Source organism: Geotrypetes seraphini, chromosome 6, assembly GCF_902459505.1.
Source record: "Geotrypetes seraphini chromosome 6, aGeoSer1.1, whole genome shotgun sequence".
In the NCBI taxonomy this organism is placed as follows: domain Eukaryota; kingdom Metazoa; phylum Chordata; class Amphibia; order Gymnophiona; family Dermophiidae; genus Geotrypetes; species Geotrypetes seraphini.
In genome coordinates, this window is record NC_047089.1 from 114,742,915 (window position 1) to 114,769,629 (window position 26,715).

The 26,715-nt window shown below is 45.4% G+C and overlaps 1 protein-coding gene across 1 annotated transcript in view; it reads right to left on the minus strand.

Annotated features, from left to right (window-relative positions):
• Positions 1-26,715, minus strand: part of LOC117362951 (E3 ubiquitin-protein ligase HERC2-like) — a 193,712-nt gene that overhangs the window by 84,068 nt on the left and 82,929 nt on the right. Inside the window, exon 4 of the mRNA XM_033950040.1 lies at positions 18,555-18,749. Within this exon, the coding sequence (XP_033805931.1) occupies positions 18,555-18,749 (195 nt within the window). The remainder of the gene's footprint in view (positions 1-18,554; positions 18,750-26,715) is intronic.

The window sequence follows — 26,715 nt, forward strand, 5'->3', positions numbered from 1 at the left end:
TGCCGCCGATGCTCCTTCCCGGGCTAACTTACCGCCGAAAATTTTGTTTGACGCCTGCCTTTTTTTGCCAGCATGCTTTTACTTGCTTTGGGCCTTCCTCGTTGCCGGATCCTGCCTACTTTCTGTTTCCGCGAAGGCAGGACCCGGCAGCGAGGAAGGTCCGAAGCAAGTAAAAGCAGCAAGTTGTAAGCTTCCCTCCGGGCCGGGGCTCTATCATGTGCGTGCCGGCTTCCCTTCTCTTCCCCCCCCCCCCCCCCGGGATGCTACTTCTGGTTTCGGAGGGAAGAGAAGGGAAGCCAGCACGCACACAATAGAGCCCCGGAGGGAAGCTTACAACTTGCTGCTTTTACTTGCTTCGGGCCTTCCTCGCTGCCGGGTCCTGCCTTCGCGGAAAGGCCCGAAGCAAGTAAAAGCAGCAAGTGTAGTGGTATACAATTTGAGAAAAAAAAAAAAACGCACGGATATTGGTCCTGATTCTGCTTGCTCTCGCCACGGACACGGACCGACACGGACCTCAGATTTTTAAGGTAGTACGGGTTTAGATCCGCGAAGTCCGTCAGGTCCGTGAGGTCCGCGTTTTACCCCTTCCCCAACCTTGGTGCTTATTGTGGTCAGATCCACAAAAAAGTTAATCCAGAGAGCAATTATAGAGTTGATATTAGTCAAATCATTAATAAAAAATTTATTAAGTAAGTGAAGGAAAAGATCTCAGAGTTGCCACTCCTAGAATCATAATAATATCATCCAATATGGAATAGTGGCATGGATATCTTTCATAGATCATAAAAACCTTCACTCATATTGTATAGTGGTTTGACTAATTACGTCAACGTGATAATTGAAACTAAAACTCTCTACATCTTATTTAATAAAAAAGTACTTGAATAAAAACTATAAATAAAGTGACAAGCGCAATCCACAGGTTAAAGTGACTGATGCATTGGTTGAATATATAAACTTTAAAGTGGCTGGTGCTACGACTGGCCTATTAAAGTGACTAATGCTATAAAGAACCTAATTAAGGTGGCTAATGCTTTGTGCTACAGACTGTGTAAAAAAGGCTAATGCTGGCTAGATACTTTCCTAATTATAAACTCTACAGTTGAAAAAGTGACTAGTGCAAAAAGCTAACATAACCATGCTGATAAACAGTATTAAGGCAGTTAATGGATGAAAACACTTACAAATTGATTAAATTGGATCCCACTAAGCGTATACAAAGTAAAATCAAAAAACTTATAAAGGAAGGGACAGAAGGAGGGTATTTATCATCAAAAGATGCCAGATTTTTGTTTACAGCAAATCCTACCATACCGGTTTTATATTTTTTGCCTAAAGTCCATAAAAGCTTGGAACACCCACCGGGACGCCCCATCATATCCTCTCGTAACTCTCTTCTTGAGCCACTCAGTAAATTTGTTGACTTTTTTCTTAAAGATTTGGTTAGCGTGAGCGATACTTTCATTAAAGACACTGCTCATTTTTTAAATATTATTTCATCAATCCCAGTAGAAGATTTTCCATTTCTGATGGTAACCTTGGACGTTAATTCGCTTTATACTGTAATTCCTCAGGACTCAGCAATCCAAATTGTCAAAGAAGCTCTTTTTTCTTCTCCCAGGCCATTCTTGATCCCTCCTGAATTTTTAGTGCAATTAACGAGGCTTGCTTTGAAAGAAAACTTTTTTGTATTTGATAAAGAGATGTATTTGCAACTTTCCGGAGTCGCCATGGGAGCAGCATTTGCACCATCTATCGCTAATTTGTACATGATCGACTTTGAGAATACATGGATTAAAAACTCTCCATTCGAATCTAAGATCTACTCATGGCATAGATATATCGACGATGTTTTCCTATTGAGGAAGGGAGATTTCAGAGAACTTACATGTGTGGAAACACATGGTTAAATAATTGTGATAGTAACATCACATTCTCCATGGAATCATCCACAGAACATATCCATTTTTTAGATGTCGATATCTGTCAAATTAATAATTCATTTGTTACAAAGGTTTACATCAAACCAACAGATAAGAACACTTTTCTAAAATTTGACAGCTGCCATCCGAGGAAACTGAAGGAAAGTTTGCCCTTTTCCCAAATGTTAAGAATCCAGAAAAATTGTACACAATTGGATGAATATAATAAACAATCACGGACTCTGCAGGATAAATTTTCCTCTCATGGGTACCCTATTCATGTGTTAAAGCAAGCTAGACGACGTGCCAAATATATTAACAGAGACCTTTTATTGCAGACTGGGAAGAAAAATATTTTGGAAGACGATGCTGAGACCTGTGTGTTAAGATATTTTTCAAACAGTAATAAGGTTGTGCAGATTATAAAAAATAACTGGGATATCATGAAGCTACACCCAGTTTTTGAAGATAAGCACCTTAGGATTGCCTTTTCTAGAAATTTGAACTTAAAAGAAATTTTATGTCCATCTACTATGAAAACTGATGTAACATCTCACAATATTAAAGGTCATTTTAAATGCCTATCATGTAATACCTGTGATATCACATTACAAACCAAGATCTTTACTAATCCACAGGATAAGAAATCATATGTGCTTAAACATCTGACGAATTGCAGATCCACTTTTATTATATACGTTATCATCTGTCCGTGTGATCTTTTGTATGTAGGCATGACTACAAGGGATTTAAAAACAAGGATTTCTGAGCATAAGTCAAATCTCAAACGTAACAGATGTTCAGAAGTCATTGTAGAACATTGCACTGCTTTAAACCACACATTTAATGATCTTCGCTGTTTAGCTGTTGATCACGAGCCTCCAATCCAACGAGGCGGCGATAGGATAAAAAGACTTAAACAAAGGGAATTAAGATGGATATACAATCTTAATAGCATACATCCTTTTGGTTTAAACACTACAGTTGATTGGTCAGTGTTTTTATAACTCTGTTTGCTCTGTATCTTTAATCAGAATCATTATACAAATGAATGACAGGGAGAACCTTTTTTGTCCAATCAGATTACTTTGCTAGGTTTCTCCACTGCGCATGTGCTGGCATTCTATGTTTATAAGCGCCATTTTTCAGCTAGTAGAACCGTGTAAGAACGTCCTGAATTGCTTGTATTGAAGTAAGTTCGTTGTGCTTATATTTTAGATAAACTGTTTGTTGCATTTATGGTATGCACTACAATTCTTTTTCTTGTATCTTATTTTTTTAGAGCGTTATCCAAAAAACCCTGATGAAGCCGCATGATAGCGGCGAAACGGGTCCCGTCGGATAAGATAAGATACACAGCGTTACACTGGCATTTAAATCTTTTTGCCGTTTTTCTATCTTTAAAAGATAAGTGCCATTTTTGGCTTATACTGTTAGGCTGACTATCATATCAGCTTTTTGACTGTTATTTGCCTCTATAGTTTTGGTTAGCTATTCTAGCAACCTTCCATTTGATAAACCATATTTTTTGCCATGTGCAAAAGCTCAATTTATATTTGTTACCTTTGATTCAATATAAGTTTTGTGGCAGTTTAAATAACTACCTAATTCTCAGTTAGTGAGTGTTTGAAGTGTTTATCAATACACTTTAATTGAGCTTATTGCACTGTTTATCAGCATGGTTATGTTAGCTTTTTGCACTAGTCACTTTTTCAACTGTAGAGTTTATAATTAGGAAAGTATCTAGCCAGCATTAGCCTTTTTTACACAGTCTGTAGCACAAAGCATTAGCCACCTTAATTAGGTTCTTTATAGCATTAGTCACTTTAATAGGCCAGTCGTAGCACCAGCCACTTTAAAGTTTATATATTCAACCAATGCATCAGTCACTTTAACCTGTGGATTGCGCTTGTCACTTTATTTACCGTATTTTCACGCATATAACGCGCGCGTTATACGCGTTTTTACCTACCGCGCATACCCCTCGCGCGTTATACGCGTGAGCGCGGTATACAAAAGTTTTTCTACATAGTTCCCACCCCGCCCGACGCACGATTCACCCCCCCCCCCATCAGGACCGCTCGCACCCCCACCCCGAACGACCGCTCGCACGCGCTCCCACCCGCACCCGCATCCACGATCGGAGCAAGAGGGAGCCCAAGCCCTCTTGCCCGGCCGACTCCCCGACAATATCGGGCCAGGAGGGAGCCCAAACCCTCCTGGCCACGGCGACCCCCTACCCCCACCCCACACTACATTACGGGCAGGAGGGATCCCAGGTCCTCCTGCCCTCGACGCAAACCCCCCTCCCTCCAACGACCGCCCCCCCCCCCAAGAACCTCCGACCGCCCCCCCAGCCGACCCGCGACCCCCCTGGCCGACCCCCACGACACCCCCACCCCCCTTCCCCGTACCTTTGGAAGTTGGCCGGACAGACGGGAGCCAAACCCGCCTGTCCGGCAGGCAGCCAACAACGGAATGAGGCCGGATTGGCCCATCCGTCCCAAAGCTCCGCCTACTGGTGGGGCCTAAGGCGCGTGGGCCAATCAGAATAGGCCCTGGAGCCTTAGGTCCCACCTGGGGGCGCGGCCTGAGGCACAGGGTCGGGTTGGGCCCATGTGCCTCAGGCCACGCCCCCAGGTGGGACCTAAGGCTCCAGGGCCTATTCTGATTGGCCCACGCGCCTTAGGCCCCACCAGTAGGCGGAGCTTTGGGACGGATGGGCCAATCCGGCCTCATTCCGTTGTTGGCTGCCTGCCGGACAGGCGGGTTTGGCTCCCATCTGTCCGGCCAACTTCCAAAGGTACGGGGAAGGGGGGTGGGGGTGTCGTGGGGGTCGGCCAGGGGGGTCGCGGGTCGGCTGGGGGGGCGGTCGGAGGTTCTTGGGGGGGGGGGCGGTCGTTGGAGGGAGGGGGGTTTGCGTCGAGGGCAGGAGGGCCTGGGATCCCTCCTGCCCGTAATGTAGTGCGGGGTGGGGGTAGGGGGTCGCCGTGGCCAGGAGGGTTTGGGCTCCCTTCTGGCCCGATATTGTCGGGGAGTCGGCGGTCCTTCGGGGTGGGGGTGCGAGCGGTCCTGCGAGGGGGGGTGGTGAATCGAACGTCGGGGGGGGGGGCATCAGGTTTTCAGGGTGGGGACAGGACTTCAAGGGGGAGAGGAGAGTCGGGGCGGGCGAAAGGAGAGTCGGGGTGGCCAGAGGAGAGTCGGGGAGGGTGAAAGGAGAGTTGGGCAGCATGCGCGGTATATGTGTGTGCGCGGTATATAAAAATTTCTGTACATAAAGTTGTGTTTTTCGCGCGCTATACCCGTGTGCGCGTTATCTATGTGAAAATTTTATTCAAGTACTTTTTTATTAAATAAGATGTAGAGAGTTTTAGTTTCAATTATCACGTTGACGTAATTAGTCAAACCACTATACAATATGAGTGAAGGTTTTTATGATCTATGAAAGATATCCACGCCACTATTCCATATTGGATGATATTATTGTGATCCTAGGAGTGGCAACTCTGAGATCTTTTCCTTCACTTACTTAATAAATTTTATATTAATGATTTGACTAATATCAACTCTATAATTGCTCTCTGGATTAACTTTTTTGTGGATCTTATGATTACTAGTTAATCTTTACTCTTTTTGAATTACCTTTGAATAATCAGCTTATTGTGGTCAGCCAGGAAGAATGAAATCAAAAAAGTTCGAGTTTAGTCAAGCTGTGATTTGAACTTTATAGGCTTTTTTTTTTTCATCCTTTAACTGGCAGGCAGAAGAATGCTCCATTTATTAATCTTGCAAAGTCTGAAACAGGAAAAGCTAGAAGTGCTCCAGGATTTAAGGAGCTTGGGGTGTACAAATCTACTTAATGCAGAGATTACAGTAAAACAAAATCACTTTTCTATTTCACTGCAGCTCTATGAGGTTCTTTTGCCCTTAGCTATAGTCAAATGATGGATAGGAATATGTTTATTTCATTTAACTTAAGGGAAAACAATATTTTTTCTGAGTATCCTTTAAATAATGGTTCACAAATTAATTCAGCCTGTTTTTAAGGCTGGGGTTTGTTTTTCATATTATTGCTTCTGTTTTTATAATCCTTAAAAAATAAGGGGCAATTTTCCAAGTGGGTTCTTCCTCGTAGGCACCCTGAGACTGTACAGGGAACGCCTATTCTATAGCAGTGAATGGGCTCCCAGGTTCCATTACAGAATGGTAGCATATAGCCTTACAGTTAAAGCAGCCATAGAGCATGCCCACTTGTGGGAGAAATGATTTTATTTTCAGTTTAGTGATCAAAATGTGTCTGTTTTGAGAATTTATATCTGCTGTCTATATTTTGCACTATGGCCCCCTTTTACTAAATCGCAATAGCAGTTTTTAGCACAGGGAGCCTATGAGCATCGAAAGCAGTGCAGGGCATTCAGCGCATCTCCCTGCGCTAAAAAACGCTATTGCGATTTAGTAAAAGGGGAGGGGGGTATATTTGTCTATTTTTGTATAGTTGTTCCTGATGTGACATTGCATAAAATCATCTGGCTTGATCTCTTTGAAAACCTGCGGAATATATATGGGGTGGGGGAAGATTAGTGATAGAAAAATTGTATGAAAAATGACTATTTTCAATTTAGTGATCAAAATGTGTCAGTTTTGAGAATTTATATCAGTTATCTATATTTTGCATTATATTTGCCTATTTTTCTATAGTTGTTTCTGAAGTAACATTGCATATTTTAGTCATCTGTCTTGACCTCTTTGAAAAATGAAACAAATATTAATTAATATTTTCTCTGCATACAGTGTGCTTTGTGTTTCTTTTAATTTTGTGGTTACCATAATGAATTAATATTATATACAGTAGTGTACATGAAAAATGAATGGAAGAAATTGCATTACAATTAGTACTATTTACTATTATGATGGGGATGGGGGTCAGGAGTGGAGATTGGCCTGGGAAACTTGGTTGAGAGAAACACTGGTCTAGGTGACTATGGACTTCACTCAGTAAGGGCCCCTTTTACAAAGCCACAGTGGCGATTCTCTCTTGGCAAATGCACCAAAGTCCATTTGCTGTGGCACAATTGCACAAATGCATGCCCTTAAAAATCAGATTTCATGGTAGCAGGTTTGCATTTTAACCCACTTGTGCAGATGATTTGTTGTTCATCCATGGGTTAAAAAATAAGGACAATTAAAAGTACAGGTTGTGTTTTGTTTTTGTATAGTTAACTAAGTTGTAAAGAATGTTTCCTTTATACGTTAATAAAGATAAGTATATAAAATCATACCTGTTTGAGGCTTTTATGCATGCTGCGGTGATGGTGACGGGGCGGTGAATAGAATGGCAGTGGCGGTGATGGGGCGGTGAAAGGGATGGCGGTGACGGTGACGGGGCGGTGAAGGGAATGGCGGTGACGGGGCGGTGCAGAGGATAGTCGGCTGGGGACGGGGCGGTGACGGGGACAAATTTTTCCCCCGTGTCATTCTCTAATCTAATCCTAAATGGGTTAAAGGGACCTACAAAGGAAGTGGAAGTAGTAGGACCGTTGGGAAACAGTGATCATAATATGATCAAGTTCAAGGTCGAAGTAGGAATACCGAAAGGAAATAGAACCATAGTGACAACTTTCAACTTCAGGAAAGGAAACTACGAAGCAATGAGGAAAATGGTAAGGAAGAAACTTAGGAACACTTCCAGAAAATAGCAAATGGTATAACATGCTTGGTCTTTTTTCAAGGACACTGTGAGCGAGGCGCAAAATCTGTATATCCCCAGATTCAGAAAGGGGTGCAAAAAGAGTCGAACAAAAGACCCGGCGTGGATAACTAAAATAGTGAAGGAAGCGATAGGCAATAAGAAATATTCATTCAGGAAATGGAAAAAGGACAAAACTGAGGACAACTGGAAAGAGCACAGGAAGTATCAAAAAGAATGTCACCGTGTGGTTCGAAAAGCCAAAAGAGAGTATGAAGAGAGGTTAGCCAGGGAAGCTCGAAATTTCTTTAGATATGTTAGAGGGAAGCAGCCAGCCAGGGAGGAGGTGGGACCGCTGGACGATGGAGACAGGAAGGTAGTAGTGAAGGAAGAGAAAGAAGTAGTAGAAAGACTTAACATGTTCTTTTTGTCTGTATTTACAAATGAAGACACATCCAACATACTGGAACCTGAGCAAATCTTCAAGGGAGATTAAACAGAAAAATTAACATCCGTGGAAGTGAGCCTAGAAGACATACGCAGGCAGCTAGAAAAACTAAAAACTGACAAATCCCCGGGTCCGGACGGAATCCATCCAAGGGTTCTGAAGGAACTAAAGGAGGAGATAGCGGAACTACTGCAGCAAATTTGCAATCTTTCCCTGAAAACAGGCATGATCCCAGAGGACTGGAAGATAGAGCACAGTTACTTACCGTAACAGGTGTTATCCAGGGACAGCAGGCAGATATTATTAACGTATGGGTGACGTCACCGACGGAGCCCCGGTACGGACCTTTTTAACTAGAAAGTTCTAGTTGGCCGCACCGCGCATGCGCGAGTGCCTTCCCGCCCGACGGAGGAGTGCGTGGTCTCCAGTTAAGATAAGCCAGCTAAGAAGCCAACCCGAGGAGGTGGGTGGGTCGTAAGAATATCTGCCTGCTGTCCCTGGATAACACCTGTTACGGTAAGTAACTGTGCTTTATCCCAGGACAAGCAGGCAGCATATTCTTAACGTATGGGTGACCTCCAAGCTAACAAAGAGGGAGGAGGGATGGTTGGCCATTAGGAAATAAATTCTGTAACACAGATTGACCAAAGTGTCCATCCCGTCTGGAGAAGGTATCCAGACAGTGGTGAGTAGTGAATGTGTGAACTGAAGACCAAGTGGCCGCCTTGCAGATTTCCTCAATAGGCGTGGAACGGAGGAAAGCCACAGAAGCAGCCATAGCTCTGACCCTATGGGCCGTGACAGCTCCTTCCAGTGACAGGCCGGCCCGAGCATAACAGAACGCAATACAGGCAGCAAGCCAATTGGACAGCGTTCGTTTAGAGACAGGATGACCCAGACGGTTAGGATCGAAGGTCAGAAAAAGCTGAGGAGAGGAGCGGTGAGCCCTGGTACGGTCAAGGTAGTAAGCAAGGGCACGCTTACAATCCAGCGTGTGTAACGCCTGTTCCCCAGGATGAGAATGGGGTTTTGGAAAGAAGACAGGCAGCACAATGGACTGGTTGAGGTGAAAGGCTGAAACCACCTTGGGGAGGAATTTAGGATGGGTGCGCATAACCACCTTGTCATGGTGAAAAACAGTGAACGGTGGATCGGCGACCAGTGCATGCAGCTCACTGACCCTCCTGGCAGAGGTGATGGCAATGAGGAAAAGCACCTTCCATGTGAGAAGTTTGAGCGAAGTAGTAGCAAGAGGCTCAAAGGGAGGTTTCATGAGGGCTGACAAAACCACATTGAGGTCCCAGACGACCGGAGGAGGCTGTAGAGGTGGTTTGATATTGAAGAGGCCTCGCATGAACCGGGAAACCAGAGGATGAGCCGTGAGAGGTTTTCCAAGGATAGGCTCATGAAAAGCAGTGATGGCACTGAGGTGGACTCTGATTGAGGTGGACTTGAGGCCAGCATTAGACAGAGAGAGCAAATAGTCCAGTACGGTCTCCACCGCTAAAGAGGTGGGGTTGTGATGATGTAGGAGGCACCAAGAGGAAAACCGGGTCCACTTCTGTTGGTAACATTGGAGTGTGGTGGGTTTCCTGGAGGCATCCAAAATGCGACGGACAGGCTGAGATAGGTTCTCTGGAGAGGTCAGCCCGAGAGAAACCAAGCTGTCAGGTGGAGGGAAGACAGATTGGGATGCAGTAGAGACTGATGCTGTTGAGTAAGCAGAGTAGGAAATACAGGAAGAGGAATGGGCTCCCTGGAGCTGAGCTGAAGCAGGAGGGAGAACCAGTGCTGTCTGGGCCACCGAGGGGCGATGAGAATCATGGTGGCCCTGTCCTTGCGGAGTTTGAACAAGGTCATAGTAACATAGTAACATAGTAACATAGTAACATAGTAGATGACGGCAGATAAAGACCCGAATGGTCCATCCAGTCTGCCCAACCTGATTCAATTTAAATTTTTTTTTTTTTTTTTTTTTCTTCTTAGCTATTTCTGGGCGAGAATCCAAAGCTTTACCCGGTACTGTGCTTGAGTTCCAACTGCCAAAATCTCTGTTAAGACTTACTCCAGCCCATCTACACCCTCCCAGCCATTGAAGCCCTCCCAAGCCCATCCTCCACCAAACGGCCATATACAGACACAGACCGTGCAAGTCTGCCCAGTAACTGGCCTAGTTCAATATTTAATATTATTTTCTGATTCTAAATCTTCTGTGTTCATCCCACGCTTCTTTGAACTCAGTCACAGTTTTACTCTCCACCACCTCTCTCGGGAGCGCATTCCAGGCATCCACCACCCTCTCCGTAAAGTAGAATTTCCTAACATTGCCCCTGAATCTACCACCCCTCAACCTCAAATTATGTCCTCTGGTTTTACCATTTTCCTTTCTCTGGAGAAGATTTTGTTCTACGTTAATACCCTTTAAGTATTTGAACGTCTGAATCATATCTCCCCTGTCTCTCCTTTCCTCTAGGGTATACATATTCAGGTCTTCCAGTCTCTCCTCATACGTCTTCTGGCGCAAGCCTCCTATCATTTTCGTCGCCCTCCTCTGGACCGCCTCAAGTCTTCTTATGTCTTTCGCCAGATACGGTCTCCAAAACTGAACACAATACTCCAAGTGGGGCCTCACCAATGACCTGTACAGGGGCATCAACACCTTCTTCCTTCTACTGACTACGCCTCTCTTTATACAGCCCAGAATCCTTCTGGCAGCAGCCACTGCCTTATCACACTGTTTTTTCGCCTTTAGATCTTCGGACACTATCACCCCAAGGTCCCTCTCTCCGTCCGTGCATATCAGCTTCTCTCCTCCCAGCATATACGGTTCCTTCCTATTATTAATCCCCAAATGCATTACTCTGCATTTCTTTGCATTGAATTTTAGTTGCCAGGCATTAGACCATTCCTCTAACTTTTGCAGATCCTTTTTCATATTATCCACTCCCTCTTCGGTGTCTACTCTGTTACAAATCTTGGTATCATCTGCAAAAAGGCACACTTTTCCTTCTAGCCCTTCAGCAATGTCACTTACATACATATTGAACAGGATTGGCCCCAGCACCGAACCCTGAGGGACTCCACTAGTCACCTTTCCTTCCTTCGAGCGACTTCCATTAACCACCACCCTCTGGCGTCTGTCCGATAGCCAGTTTCTGACCCAGTTCACCACTTTGGGTCCTAACTTCAGCCCTTCAAGTTTGTTCAACAGCCTCCTATGAGGAACTGTATCAAAGGCTTTGCTGAAATCCAAGTAAATTACATCTAGCATATGTCCTTGATCCAGCTCTCTGGTCACCCAATCAAAAAATTCAATCAGGTTCGTTTGGCACGATTTACCTTTTGTAAAGCCATGTTGCCTCGGATCCTGTAACCCATTAGATTCAAGGAAATACACTATCCTTTCTTTCAGCAACACTTCCATTATTTTTCCAACAACTGAAGTGAGGCTCACCGGCCTGTAGTTTCCTGCTTCATCCCTGTGACCACTTTTATGAATAGGGACCACATCCGCTCTCCTCCAATCCCCAGGAATCACTCCCGTCTCCAGAGATTTGTTGAACAAGTCTTTAATAGGACTCGCCAGAACCTCTCTGAGTTCCCTTAGTATCCTGGGATGGATCCCGTCTGGTCCCATCGCTTTGTCCACCTTCAGTTTTTCAAGTTGCTCATAAACACCCTCCTCCGTGAACGGCGCAGAATCTACTCCATTTTCTCGTGTAACTTTGCCGGACAATCTCGGTCCTTCTCCAGGATTTTCTTCTGTGAACACAGAACAGAAGTATTTGTTTAGCACATTTGCTTTCTCCTCATCACTCTCCACATATTTGTTCCCAGCATCTTTTAGCCTAGCAATTCCATTTTTTATCTTCCTCCTTTCACTAATATATCTGAAAAAATTTTTATCTCCCTTTTTTACATTTTTAGCCATTTGTTCTTCCGCCTGTGCCTTCGCTAAACGTATCTCTCTCTTGGCTTCTTTCAGTTTCACCCTGTAGTCCTTTCTGCTCTCCTCTTCTTGGGTTTTTTTATATTTCATGAACGCCAACTCTTTCGCCTTTATTTTCTCAGCCACTAGGTTGGAGAACCATATCGGCTTCCTTTTTCTCTTGTTTTTATTGATTTTCTTCACATAAAGGTCCGTAGCCATTTTTATCGCTCCTTTCAGCTTAGACCACTGTCTTTCCACTTCTCTTATGTCCTCCCATCCTAACAGCTCTTTCTTCAGGTACTTTCCCATTGCATTAAAGTCCGTACGTTTGAAATCTAGGACTTTAAGTATCGTGCGGCCGCTCTCCACTTTAGCCGTTATATCAAACCAAACCGTTTGATGATCGCTACTACCCAGGTGAGCACCCACTCGAACATTAGAGATCCGCAACATCAGAGGAAGGGGAGGGAAGGCATAGAGGAACCGATCCGTCCAGTCGAGCAGGAATGCATCCGGGGCCAGACGATGCGGAGAGAAGAGTCTGGAACAGAACTGGGGCAGCTGATGGTTGTGAGGAGCTGCAAATAGGTCCACCTGCGGGGTGCCCCAGCGAGCAAAGATGGAGTGGAGTGTGGGAGGATCCAGAGTCCACTCGTGAGGTTGAAGGATGCGGCTGAGATTGTCGGCCAGGGAGTTCTGTTCGCCCTGGATATAGACAGCTTTGAGGTAAAGATTGTGGGCCGTGGCCCAGGTCCAGATTCGGAGGGCCTCCTGACAAAGGGGACGAGATCCGGTGCCGCCTTGCTTGTTGATGTAGTACATGGCGACTTGATTGTCCGTGCACAGGAGAAGAACCTGGGGGTAGAGGAGATGCTGGAAAGCCTTGAGAGCATAAAACATGGCTCTGAGCTCCAGGAAGTTGATGTGATGTTGACGCTCCTGAGGGGTCCAGAGTCCCTGGGTGCGGAGATCGCCCAAGTGAGCCCCCCATGCATAGGGGGAAGCATCCGTGGTTATGACCATGGAGTGGGGGGGTAGATGAAAGAGAAGTCCCCTGGAAAGATTTGAGGAGTTCAACCACCATTGAAGAGATTGCTGAAGAGACGATGTCACAGAGACGGGATGAGAAAGAAGATTCGTGGTCTGTGACCATTGGTTGGCAAGGGTCCATTGAGGTATCCTGAGGTGGAGTCGCGCCAGAGGAATCACATGGACTGTCGAGGCCATGTGGCCCAGAAGGACCATCATCTGTCGAGCAGGGATGGATGGATGGAGGAGCACCTGTCGACAAAGGTGAAGTAGGGTGCGGTGCCGGTCGGCAGGAAGGAACGCCCTCATCTGGTTGGTATCGAGAACCGCTCCGATGAACTGAAGGCGTTGTGTGGGAAGCAGATGCGACTTGGGATAATTGATCTCGAATTCCAAGAGATGGAGGAAAGAGATGGTTTGATGAGTGGCTTGGAGCACAAGTGGAGATGTAGTCGCTTTCACCAACCAATCGTCCAAGTAGGGGAACACCTGTAGGTTGTGGGACCTGAGAAAAGCCGCTACCACAATCAGGCATTTGGTGAACACCCTGGGTGATGATGCGAGACCAAAAGGCAGTACCTTGTACTGATAGTAGTGATTCTGTATCTGGAATCGAAGGTAGCGACGCGAAGCCTGATGGATTGGGATGTGAGTGTAGGCCTCCTTGAGGTCCAGGGAACATAGCCAGTCGTGTTGAGATAGAAGAGGGTAAAGTGTGGCAAGGGAGAGCATTTTGAACTTTTCCTTGACCAGACACTTGTTGAGGTTCCTGAGGTCTAGGATGGGACGAAGATCTCCCGTTTTTTTGGGTACCAGGAAGTAGCGGGAGTAAAATCCCTGACCTCTTTGGTCTGGAGGAACTTCTTCGATGGCATTGAGGAGGAGGAGGGATTGGACCTCCCTGAGGAGGAGCGGAGTTTGGGAGGAGTGAGAAGCAGACTCTACGGGAGGATGGTCTACAGGAAGAGTCTGGAACCTTAGTGAGTATCCGTGACGGATGATGTTGAGAACCCACAGGTCTGATGTGATGGCCTCCCAGCGTTGAAGAAAGATGGTGAGGCGGCCTCCGATAGGTTGAGGAAGAGGCATCGACGGTTGGAGACTAGCTATGCCCTGGAGAAAGGAGTCAAAAGGGCTGCGGGGGTTTAGTCTGAGGGGGAGGCTTGGTCGCCTGGTGAGACTGAGATCGAGCCTGAGTGTGCTGTTGTTGGCGAGGCCGACGAGATTGTTGTTGAGGAGGATTAAGCGGCCTAGCAGAAAAACGACGTTGGTAAGAGGACTGAGGTCTGTATGGTCGTGCAGGTGGAGTCTTCTTTTTAGGCTTAATGAGGGTGTCCCATCTAGTCTCATGAGCCGAAAGTTTTTGTGTTGTGGTATCCAGAGACTCCCCAAAAAGTTCATCACCAAGGCAGGGCGCGTTGGCGAGGCGGTCTTGGTGATTCACATCAAGATCAGACACCCTCAGCCAGGCAAGGCGTCGCATGGCTACTGCCAGTGCAGAAGCTCGGGAAGTGAGCTCGAAGGAATCATAAATCGAGCGCACCATGAACTTTCTGAGCTGAAGGAGGGTGGAAATTTGCTGCTGAAATAGTGGGACCTTGCGTTCAGGTATATACTTTTGTAAAGCAGAAAGTTGTTGTACCAGGTGTTTCATATAAAATGAAAAATGAAAGGTGTAGTTGTTGGCTCTGTTAGCCAGCATGGCATTCCAAATTTGTCCATTGTTTTTCCCTCTCTGCCAGGAGGGGTGGAGGCATAAACACTGGAGCCTTGAGATTTTTTGAGAGTGGATTCTACTAGGAGGCTCTCATGGGGCAATTGGGGTTTATCAAATCCCGGAATAGGGATGACCCGGTATAAACTGTCCAGTTTTCTAGGGGCACCTGGAACAGTAAGGGGATTCTCCAAATTTTTATAAAAAGTTTCCCGTAGGATATCATGTACAGGCAGTTCAAGAAATTCCTTGGGAGGTTGGTCGAAGTCCAAGGCTTCTAAAAAGGCCTGGGACTTCTTGGAGTCGGACTCAAGTGGTATGGAGAGAGCCGCAGACATCTCCCGAAGGAATTTAGTGAAGGAGGATTGCTCGGGCTTGGAGGTGGATTCAGCCATGGAGGGTTCCTCATCTGTAGAAGAGGCATCCTCCTCGGTACCGAGTGGGGATTGCTCCCATAAGTCTGGATCCCTGATGGCCGGCTCAGTATGGCGGGTTTTAGAAAGGGACTTGCCAGATCGCATGGATACGGTGCCGGGAGATGAAGACCGGCGTCGATCCCTGTCCTGGGAGGAGTGGTGCCGATCCCGGTCCCGAGACGACCGGTGTCGAACTTGGGGCCGGGAGGGGTCCTCTGCAGCGCAAGTCTGAAGTGCAGGCTGGGCAGATAAGACCGGCATGGAAGTGTCCATCGGTACCGAGGGGGTGGACACCGGTGGAGTGGTGCGAGGCTCGGGCCGGACCGGTACCGGAAGGAGCGGTGCCAGCAGGGTCGGAAGGAGCTGTTGGAGTTGCTGTTGAAGCTGCTCCTGGAGTTTGTCCTGGAGGATGGCCGAGATGCGGTCCTCCAATGGGGGCACCGGTACTGTTTTAGTTTTCTTCGGTACCACAGGTGCTGCTCGACGCTCCGGCGATGAGGAGGCCAATGACGAGGCACTCACCGAGATCGGAGCGGAGCGTTTACGGGGTCGGCGGGACGCCGGAAGAACCGGGGTCACCGCGGTAACTGGAGGGCGCTCAAGGGAAGTGGGAGGCTTCTTAGCTGGCTTACCTTGCGATGTCGACCCCGAAGGAAGATCAGGCGGTGTCGATGTGGTCGGTGCCGATTTCGGCGGTGCCGTCGACGTCGGGGCCTGATCCATGGTAGAACCGGTACCAAAAAGAATATTTTGCTGTATTTGCCGGTTCTTGAGAGTGCGTTTCTTAAGAGTAGCACAGCGGGTGCAAGTGTCAGCCCGATGCTCTGGACCCAAACACTGAAGGCACCAGTTGTGTGGGTCAGTTAGAGAGATCGGGCGTGCACACCGCTGGCACTTCTTGAAGCCCGGTTGAGGGGGCATGAAGGGAAACACGGCCTCCGCGAAACCAAACCCGGAGGCTTGGATGATTACAACAGGCCCCGCCGGGGCCGGCTGCAAAAACAAAGGAAAAAAGACACGAGGTTTTTTTTTTTTTTTTTTTAAAGAAATTTAGTCGAAAGACAAGAAAAAATAAAACAAAAAGGGATCAAAAATCGCGAGCGGGAAGGCAAAAATAGAGTTTTCAACGGCCGTTGAAAGCACATGCGTCTTCTTCGCTCCGCGGAAACGAAGAAACTGGAGACCACGCACTCCTCCGTCGGGCGGGAAGGCACTCGCGCATGCGCGGTGCGGCCAACTAGAACTTTCTAGTTAAAAAGGTCCGTACCGGGGCTCCGTCGGTGACGTCACCCATACGTTAAGAATATGCTGCCTGCTTGTCCTGGGATAACCAATGTTATGCCCATCTTTAAAAGGGGGTCAAGAGGTGACCCGGGAAACTACAGACCGGTGAGTCTGACCTGGGTTCCAGGGAAAATGGTGGAAGCACTTATAAAAGACAACATCGACAAACATTTTGAAAGAAACAAACTTCTGACAATCAGCCAACATGGTTTCAGCAAGGGGAAATCGTGCCTAACTAACTTATTGCACTTCTTCGAAGGAATTAACAAACGGATGGACAGAGGTGACCCCATAGACATCATATATCTAGACTTCCAAAAAGCCTTTGACAAAGTACCCCAGGAACGCCTACTTCGGAAACTGAAGAACCTTGGGGTGGAAGGAGATGTCCATAGATGGATCAGAAACTGGCTGGCGGGTAGGAAACAGAGGGTTGGAGTGAAGGGCCACTACTCGGACTGGAGGAGGGTCACGAGTGGTGTCCCGCAGGGCTCGGTGCTTGGGCCGTTACTATTTAATATATTCATAAATGATCTAGAAACAGGGACAAAGTGTGAGATAATAAAATTTGCGGACGACACCAAACTATTTAGTGGAGCACGTACTAAAGAGGACTGCGAAGAATTGCAAAGAGACTTGAACAAACTAGGAGAATGGGCGACGAGATGGCAGATGAGGTTCAACGTTGAGAAATGTAAAGTATTACATGTGAGAAGCAGAAACCCGAGGTGCAGCTATACGATGGGAGGGATATTATTGAAGGAGAGTACCCAAGAAAGGGACTTGGGGGTAATGGTGGACATGACAATGAAGCCGACGGCACAGTGCGCAGCGGCCGCTAAGAAGGCAAATAGAATGCTAGGCATAATCAAGGTATTACAACCAGAACGAAAGAAGTTATCCTGCCGTTGTATCGGGCGATGGTGCGTCCGCATCTGGAGTACTGCGTCCAATATTGGTCGCCGTACCTTAAGAAAGATATGGCGTTACTCGAGAGGGTTCAGAGGAGAGCGACACGTCTGATAAAAGGGATGTAAAACCTTTCATACGCTGAGAGATTAGAAAAACTGGGACTCTTTTCCCTGGAGAAGAGGAGACTTAGAGGGGATATGATAGAGACTTACAAGATCATGAAAGGCATAGAGAGAGTAGAGAGGGACAGATTCTTCAAACTTTCGAATAATAAAAGAACAAGAGGGCACTTGGAAAAGTTGAAAGGGGACAGATTCAGAACGAATGCTAGGAAGTTCTTCTTTACCCAACGTGTGGTGGACACCTGGAATGCGCTTCCAGAGGACATAATAGGGCAGAGTACGGTACTGGGGTTCAAGAAAGGATTGGACAATTTCCTGCTGGAAAAGGGGATAGAGAGGTATAGATAGAGGATTACAGACCAGGTCCTGGACCTGTTGGGCTACCGCGTGTGCGGACTGCTGGGTACGATGGACCTCTGATCTGACCCAGCGGAGGCACTGCTTATGTTCTTATGGCCTGAAACATCATGCAGCTGTGTTTACAGAACCTGTTTGGAAGATCTAGAAATTCTGAGCCTTTTCATCATCTGTTCTCTATCAGATTGTGTTATCAATACATAATGTTTGTCCTTGCAGAAATCATTATTTACCAACAGTGGCATAGTAAAGGGGGAGCAACACCTGGGGTTGTGGTGTACCTCCTCCGCCCTCTTCCCCCTTTTCCGCACACACCCTTCATCTTTCCCTGTACCTTTTTAACTTCTCTGGCATGAGCAGCATGCCCATGTCGGTGTCGGTTCATCCTATCTTTGACATCACTTGCTAGGTGCGGGTCCCGGAACTAATGCCAATGCGGTCAGCAACCTCACACCAGGAAGAAGGCAGATACGGGGGAAGGCAAGGGGTGTGCATGCATGGCAAGGAGAGGAGTGGGGGGCAGAGAGAAGGAGGGATGCCGTGCCTTTAGGAAGTCCACGCCTGGGGCAGACCGCTCCCCCTTACTACATGAATCCCTTACCAAGGAATATGGCTTTGAACACTGCCTTAACAATGTGCATTGGTACAGTATATTTGAAAATTGTTTGGGGTTGTGCATATACTACAGTAAATTGCTCAACTGGAAATGCACCTGTATGACATCAGTACTTACCCAAGAAACGGAACATGTTCATATGGACGGAGGACTTTGTTGCTGGGTTTAACAGGAAGCAGTCTCTGTTTGCTCCTGATTCATCTCTTCCATTTGGAGTGACAATCAACAGGGGAGTAAGTCCATTCTGAAGTTCCTCACACATTTCTGCTATAGATTCGCTATAACCTCCACCACAGTCATCCACAGATTCGCTTGATAAAACACAAATGAAAATAGAGTTTCTTGAATATTTTCTCTTTTAACTTATATCCAATTTTCTCATTCTCTTCTCATATTTATCTCTTTCATCTATTCTCTTCCAATGTCTTTCAGCCTTTTTCCATCTCCTCTATCTCCTTCACCTTTTTCACTTTCTTACCTTCCCTCCCCTCCAGTTTTCACCCTTCTCACTCCTCTCTCCTTCCACACTTTTCCCTTCTCACCATTTCCCTTCATCTTTCCTTCCATTCTGACCCCTTCCCTCTGGTCTATTCCATTCTTACTTTTACATCTCTATCTGTACTCTGAGCTCCTTAAAGGGTGCAGATAGGGATTTCTTCCATCATCTCAGTGTTTGCATCAGACCTTAGCCTCAGCAACAGGCACACCTTGAAGCCCCAACCCCCTTGTTTCATCTGCCTCCCTGTCAGCCCTAGGCTTTATGTCAGACTCCTGCCCTCAGCTCCCTTCTTCCTAGGTTCAAATTTAGAATCCTTCTTTTACGCCCATCATTTAGTATTTAATTCTTCTCCCATCCCTAGCCCCTATGTTAACTCCAACCTCCTCCCATCCCTAGTATCAAAACGTATTTCTAGTCCTAGTATGAATCCCTGTTTGCTCTAACTAAGTACATGGACAAACTTCCTACCTCACCTCAGCCCTTTCTTTCATATCCAAGTTTATTAATAGTTTAATATATTGTCCATCAACATGTATCTGACTGGTTTACAAAGCTAAAATTATATATATATAAAAAAAGCAAATATGTAGTGGGGAACAAGAAAATTTAAACAAAATAAGGACGAAGACACTGACATAATTGGACATGGTAGAAACTGAGGGAAAGGAAAGTAGATAATTAAATCATAAGAATACAGTAAAACTTTGGTTTGTGAGCATAATTTGTTCCAGAAGCATGCTTGTAATCCAATGCACTCAAATATCAAAGCAAATTTCCCCATAGAAAATAATGGAAACTCAGACGATTTGTTCCACAACCCAAAAACTTTAATACCAAATACTATACGTACTCGTATTACAAGGCCTCACAGCGCCAGAGAGAGAATAATCATCAGCTCAGTTGTGATGTATATACTGTATGTACTCGTATTGCAAGACCTCGCTCGTTTAGAAGTCGCTACACTCTTGCAGCATCAGAGAGAGAAGAACCATCGGCTCAGTTGTGATGTATATACTGTATGTACTCGTATTGTAAGACCTCGCTCGTTTAGAACAGTCGCTACACTCTTGCAGCGTCAGAGAGAGAAGAACCATCGGCTCAGTTGTGATATGTATACTGTATGTATCGTATTGCAAGACCTCGCTCATTTAGAACAGTTGCTACACTGTTGCAGCGTCAGAGAGAGAAGAACCATCAGCTCAGTTGTGATGTGTATACTGTATGTACTCGTATTGCAAGACCTTGCTCGTTGCAAGACTCTTGCAACGTCAGAGAGAGAAGAACCATCGGCTAAGTGTGATGACGTGACATGTGTATACTGTATGTACTCGTACTTGCAGCGTCAGAGAGAGAAGAACCATCGGCTCAGTTGTGATATGTATACTGTATGTACTCGTATTGCAAGACCTCGCTCGTTTAGAACAGTCGCTACATTCTTGCAGCGTCAGAGAAAGAAGAACCATCAGCTCAGTTGTGATGTGTATAATGTATGTACTAGTATTGCAAGACCTTGCTCGTTGCAAGACTCTTGCAGCGTCAGAGAGAGAAGAACCATCGGCTCAGTGTGATGATGTGACATGGGTATACTGTATGTACTCGTATTGCAAGACCTCGCTCGTTTAGAACAGTCGCTACACTCTTGCAGAGTCAGAGAGAGAAGAACCATTGGCTCAGTTGTGATGTGTATACTGTATGTACTCGTATTGCAAGACCTCGCTCAGTTTAGAACAGTCGCTACACACTTGCAGCGTCAGAGAGAGAAAACATAGCATAGGCCGCTACCGTAGACTTCCATTTACTGTAAAGTAATGTGGCAATCACTGCCAATGAATAGTCCGGCTTGTCAAGGTTGCTCACTCATGAGCCATGCTGTAAGACCAAAACAGTCCAGATCCTGCAGTTAGATCGGCCCCTGCTTGAGGAGGCAAGAGTGACAAGACAACTGGAGCCTCCTATCCTGCTGGAGATGAACCAGGTCAGCATCCCATGGCTGCCTTGGCTAATAAGGAGCCACCAGGAACACTGGTCCCTCATGATCTGCTGTCCCTCTCAACAGATGCCCTATCATGGGCCAAGGAGAGAATACAAAAAGAAGAACCTCCCAGGGCTAGGGCTGAACCAGAGCATCCAGGCCTTTGCTGCCAGCCTCTAGACAATGACTGTAGAACTGATCTGCCTTCTTGTTCATTGCAGTCCCCATCGGTGTACTATGCAATTGAACACTCTTCAAGAGACCACTCTCCAAGTTCCAGAGTCTGACTGAGAAAGTATGCTTGAATGTTGTCCACACTTACCACGTATGCTGTGGACAGCACCTCAAAGTGTCTCTCTGCCCACTAAAAGAGCAGCTGAGCATACACACTCAGAGAGGGACTATTTGTGCCCCCTAATGATCGACTCCGTGGCATTGTCTAAGAACACCCATATGGTTTGATAATGGAGACGATCCTGGAAATAATGAAGGGCCAGCAAAATCGCCTGCAGTTCCAGGAGATTGACTGACCACTTGTGCCAGAACAGACATGAACACTGCTCTACATTCATTGACAAGATCACCCAATCCAAGATCCGGAGTGGGAGGCCCCTGGACAGCAAGAGGGGATGCAACCACCACTCTAGACTGTTGCATGCCACCGCTGACCAAGGCTGGGGCGCAAGTAATGGGTCCCGCTGTGGATTCCAGCATGACAACAGAGCCTCTTGCAACAGACACAGCCTGGCTTTTGCCCATGGGACCACATCGATCATTGCCACCATGGTCCCCAAAACCTGGAGATGCTGTCATGCCATTAGGGTTGGAGTGGCCAAGAAGGTTCTGATGACCTGCCAAAGCTTCTGACGGGACATGTTCTGCCCCAAGTGAAATCAAACTCTCAGGTACTCCAAATACTGGGTGGACTCGATGTGACTCTTACGGAAGTTGATCACCCAGCCCAGATGTTGCAGCAACAGTACCACCTGCTGGACCGCATGATGCCCCTCAGACAGAGAGGGAGCTATAATCAACCAGTTATCCAGATACGGGTGAACTAGGCCTGAATGTCTGGGGTGCCGTCGCAAATCCAACGGGGAGAGCTGTAAACTGAAAATGCTGCCCAAAAGAATGAAACAGCAGAAAATTCCGGTGGTCTGGGAAAATGGGAATGTGGAGATATGCCTCCATCAGATCTAGTGAGGCCAGATACTCCTCCGGTCACACTGATGCTATCACTGAGTGCACTATCTCCATGCAGAAGAGTGGCAATTTCAGAGCCGCATTGACCACCTTGACGTCCAGAATTGGCCTCCAGTCACCGGATCCATTCTTTGGAACGATGAAGTATATCGAGTATCTCCTAGAGTCCAAATCTCGCTCTGGCATGGGTTCGATTTGCAAGATCCAAAAGTCTGTGGAATGTGGCCTGCACCAGAACCACCTTCTTGGGGCAGCATGCAAGGGAATCCAGAAAATATTCAGTTAGAGGACAGAGAAACTCCAATTTGTGGCCACAGCAGAGGACCTCCAGAACCCAGTGGTCAAAGGTGATAGACTCCCATTCTGTCAGAAAGGCCAACAACCTCCCCAATGCACGGAGGAGGAGACGGCGGCCTGGCTTCAGAACTGTTTCTTAACGGAAGCCGCCAGCCGTCTTATCACTGACTGCTGACGATTAGTCCGGCTGAAGCATGGTCTGGCAGATGAAAAGGATTGCTTAGGCGGAATAGAAGTCCCTAATGTAATGTAATGTAATGTCTTGAGGAAAAACCTAAGTATGAAAGGGAATGCCGAAAGGAATGAAAATTAAAATGCCCTGAGCTCCTGGAAGGGTAAGGCCTGCTCTGAGTGGCTAGCTTTGCTTTTAGGTGTGCAAAGTGTACATAAATAATGGTAAATGACGCAAATGTTTTCCAAAAAGATTATTGAGTTTATTATTTATCAAAAATAATTATCAAAAGGTTATTTGCGTCATGGGAATTATTACAGAAGCCTGGCATTTCTAGCAAAGAATCCCAACCTATACTTCGTTGTTCACCAATATATATCTTCTAGCCAGTATGACCTCATCACTTGTCAACCAATTAGCTAACAGAGACTGTCCTTAGGTTTGAACAAAGAAAATTCCTTTTGACAAAGGAAAAAAGTTTTAAATCATATTTTTTGTTTATGCATAAAACATTATAACATACCCAATACACTTTTTGTCATTCTCAAAAAGGTGAAATCAAACCACTTGTCTGTGTCAGACGACACACTTGCTTTGGTAAACTGACAGTTTCAAGTTTCACTGACACACAGACTCAGAAGACCCAGACTCTTACTGTGAATTCCTATACTGTGCTTCTAAGGGGTTTCCATGGTAACAATGTTCCTGGCTCTAACAACCATTTCCAGATGTTGCCTCTTAGGCTCCCTTTAAGTTTCTTACATCTTATATATGTAAAACATTTGAAATTAAATACAAATCATTCTTTCACACATCATTCATAGCACATATCATTCATTCGGGGCCCCAACCATCCATAGAGCCACACAATATACTTCATTCATATTTAATGCAAGAAAGCTTTCCTTTTATATCCCACATTGGGATATGAAATCAAATATGCTCCACCTAACCAGCTCAAGCACATCTGTTATCAATTAGGCCATGAGGCTCAAGGTAGGAAAACTCAGAGAGAACAAAGAGACACAGAAAGACAGAAAACAAGATGGAGTCATTAATACCTCTATGTATTATTATTTATATCTATACCTGATTTCCTCTAAGGTCTGGCTTAATAGCAAAATACATAAAGATAATATTATTATACTTTTCCTTAATATTAATCTGTAGTGTATTTTTCTGGCCTTGGCTTCTATTGGGTGTGGCCTTAACTTTCATATGTACTTCTAACTAGTGTTACCCAGAACCATAGGAAAAGCAGGCGTTACATGTAGAAAAAATCCACAAAATTACTGCACCATGTCCTGCACACTATCCATTCCATTAACGCACTATAGTGCCCCCTACAGCCCACAAGGCAGTGCCACTCCTCAGCTCCCAGACAATGCCTTGGGTATGCGATCCTGAACACTGGCCATAAGGTCATCCAGACCTGGGCCAAACAGGAGCTGACCCTTGAAGGACAACTGGCTCAATGTAGCTTTAGAAGATGAATCACCAGACCATTGCCTGATCCAGAGCATTCTGCGAGCCGAAATAGAGTAGGCGCAAATGTCGTACAAGGCATCAGCCATGTAATCTGCAGAGATGAGAATATCCAAATCACACAGCACCACAGTGTCAGGATCATGGCACAGCTTGGAATGACATGCCCGAGCAACAAAAGATGAGGCCTTTGCCCCTTTGACACAGCCGTGGCCAAGTCAAACAGAAGCTTAAGAATGAAATTCACACATGGATCCTGAACATCCTTCAGGACTATCCCTCCATCTATGGGACGAGATGTATGCTTGGTGACCTGCCCCACCAAGGAATCCACCTGCATAGAAACAAAACACTTGTTAAAACCATCCATCATGGGATAAAGCCTCTCCATGGCCCGAGTGCATTTCAGGGGACCTTCTGGATTGTTCCAGATATCTTTTTTTTTTATTTTATTTATTCATTTTATCCAATTCAAAAAAACAATTTACATACTTGTACTAAGATTTACAGAAAAAATATTAAAAGGAAAATCTATAAACCCAAATCCACTTAATTCAATGTTTTAGGTTAATAATAATAATAATAACTTTATTCTTATATACCGCCAACAATCTTGCGACTTCTAGGCAGTTTACAATAAAAGAAACTGTAGATACAATCAAGAGAAAACTTTAAATACAATCAAAGAAATTGTTAATACAATCAAGAGAAACTTTGAATACAATCAAAGAAATTGTAGATACAATCAAGAGAAACTTTACGTACAGCGAATTAAAGAGTATAGCAGTGTATATCTCGTACAATGAATTAGAGAGTATAGCAGTGTACATCTGATAACATTAATAATGTTAACGTCAGTTTGTGTGTTGCAAGGCCAGGAAGTGCCAAGTTGTTTACATAGAAGTAGATATATTCCGTAAGTTCGTAGAGTGTTCATATTTAGTGAATAGGGGTTGGGGTTAACAGTTTGCACGTTCAGGTATGTGGTGATATTACGAGGGGGATTGCTGTTCCGGTTCGTTACCTAGGTATTTCAAGAATAGGTAAGTTTTTAGGTGTTTCCTGAATTCTTCATAGTTGTTTGTGTGCACAATTAGTTTTTCTAGGTCTTTACCCCATATGGCTGCTTGATATGATAGCAGTTGTTGATGGTATCTCTTATATTTGCACCCTCTAGCCGGTGGGGAGACAAATTTCATGTGTGTTTTTCTTTCATGTCTGTTGGTTGGGAATGAGAAGAGGTCTGTAATGTATTTTGGGGCTAGACCATTTAATACTTTGAAGCAGAGACATCCTAGTTTGAACTTCGTGCGCGCCTCCATCGGCAGCCAGTGTAGGAGTCGGTAGGAAGGGGTTATGTGATCGGACTTCTTCAGCCCGAAAATCATCCTGACTGCTGCATTTTGTATCTGTTGTAGTCTTTGCATTTGCTTCTGGGGGATTGTCAGATGGGTGATGTTGCAATAGTCCAGGTGGTTTAGTATTAGGGATTGTACTAGAATTCTGAAAGCTGAAGTGTGGAAGTACGCCTTAATGGACTTAAGTTTCCAGAGAGTGAAAAACCCTCTTTTGATTAAGGAGTCTATGTGGTCTTTCATGGTTAGTCCTTGGTCTAGTATTACTCCTAGAATCTTCATCGTTGGTTGAATGGGGTAGTTTAGATTGTTAATGTGTAATGATATTGTCGTATTCTGTGCGTGTGGCGAGGCTATGAAGAATTTAGTTTTTTCTGAATTGAGCTTCAGTTTGAAATCTGTGGTCCATTGATCCATCATGTTTAGCGCTTCAGTTGCTGTGGGGGTGATTTCAGATGGGGATGCTGTAAACGGGATTATGATTGTGAAGTCGTCTGCATAACTGAATACTTTTATGCCTTGCTGGGTTAGCTTTGTTCCTAGTGAAGCTATGTAGACGTTGAAGAGTAGTGGGGATAGTGGGGACCCCTGTGGAACGCCTGATGGGTTTCTCCATGTTTTAGAGAGATTGTGATTGAAGCGAACTTGATAGGTGCGGGTCGTAAGGAAACCTCGGAACCAGTCCAGCACTTCGCCTCCGATGCCGATTGAATCTAAACATTGTAGTAGTTTTTTGTGATCTACCAAGTCGAAGGCTGAGCTCATGTCGAATTGCATCACTAAGGCTTTGTGGCCCTTACTAAATAGGTTACGTAGGTATTCTAAGATTGCTGCTATCATCGTCTCAGTACTGAACAGAGGTCTGAAGCCTGATTGGGTTTCATGTAGCAGTGAGAACCGATCTAGGTAGTCCATCAGTTGGGTTTGTACCAAGCCTTCCATTATTTTTACGAAAAATGGGATAGATGCTACTGGTCTATAGTTGGTTGCTGAAGTTAGGGGTAGTTTATGATTTTTTGGGATTGGGGTGATTATAATGTGACCGTTTTTTGATAGGAATTTTCCGTTTTTGAAATTGTTGGACATATGAGTCCATAGTGTTATCTTAAAGTCTAAAGGGGCTGCTTTCATTATGTTGGGTGGACAGGGATCTAGGATGCAGTTTGATGTGGTATATTTGTTGTAGAGTTTTATGAAGTTATGCCATTCTAGGTCCTGAAAGGAGTTCCAATACATGTCCACTGGTGTTTCGTTTTCGTGTGTGTTGGCTATTTGCTGTTAGTCTGTGTTGTTTG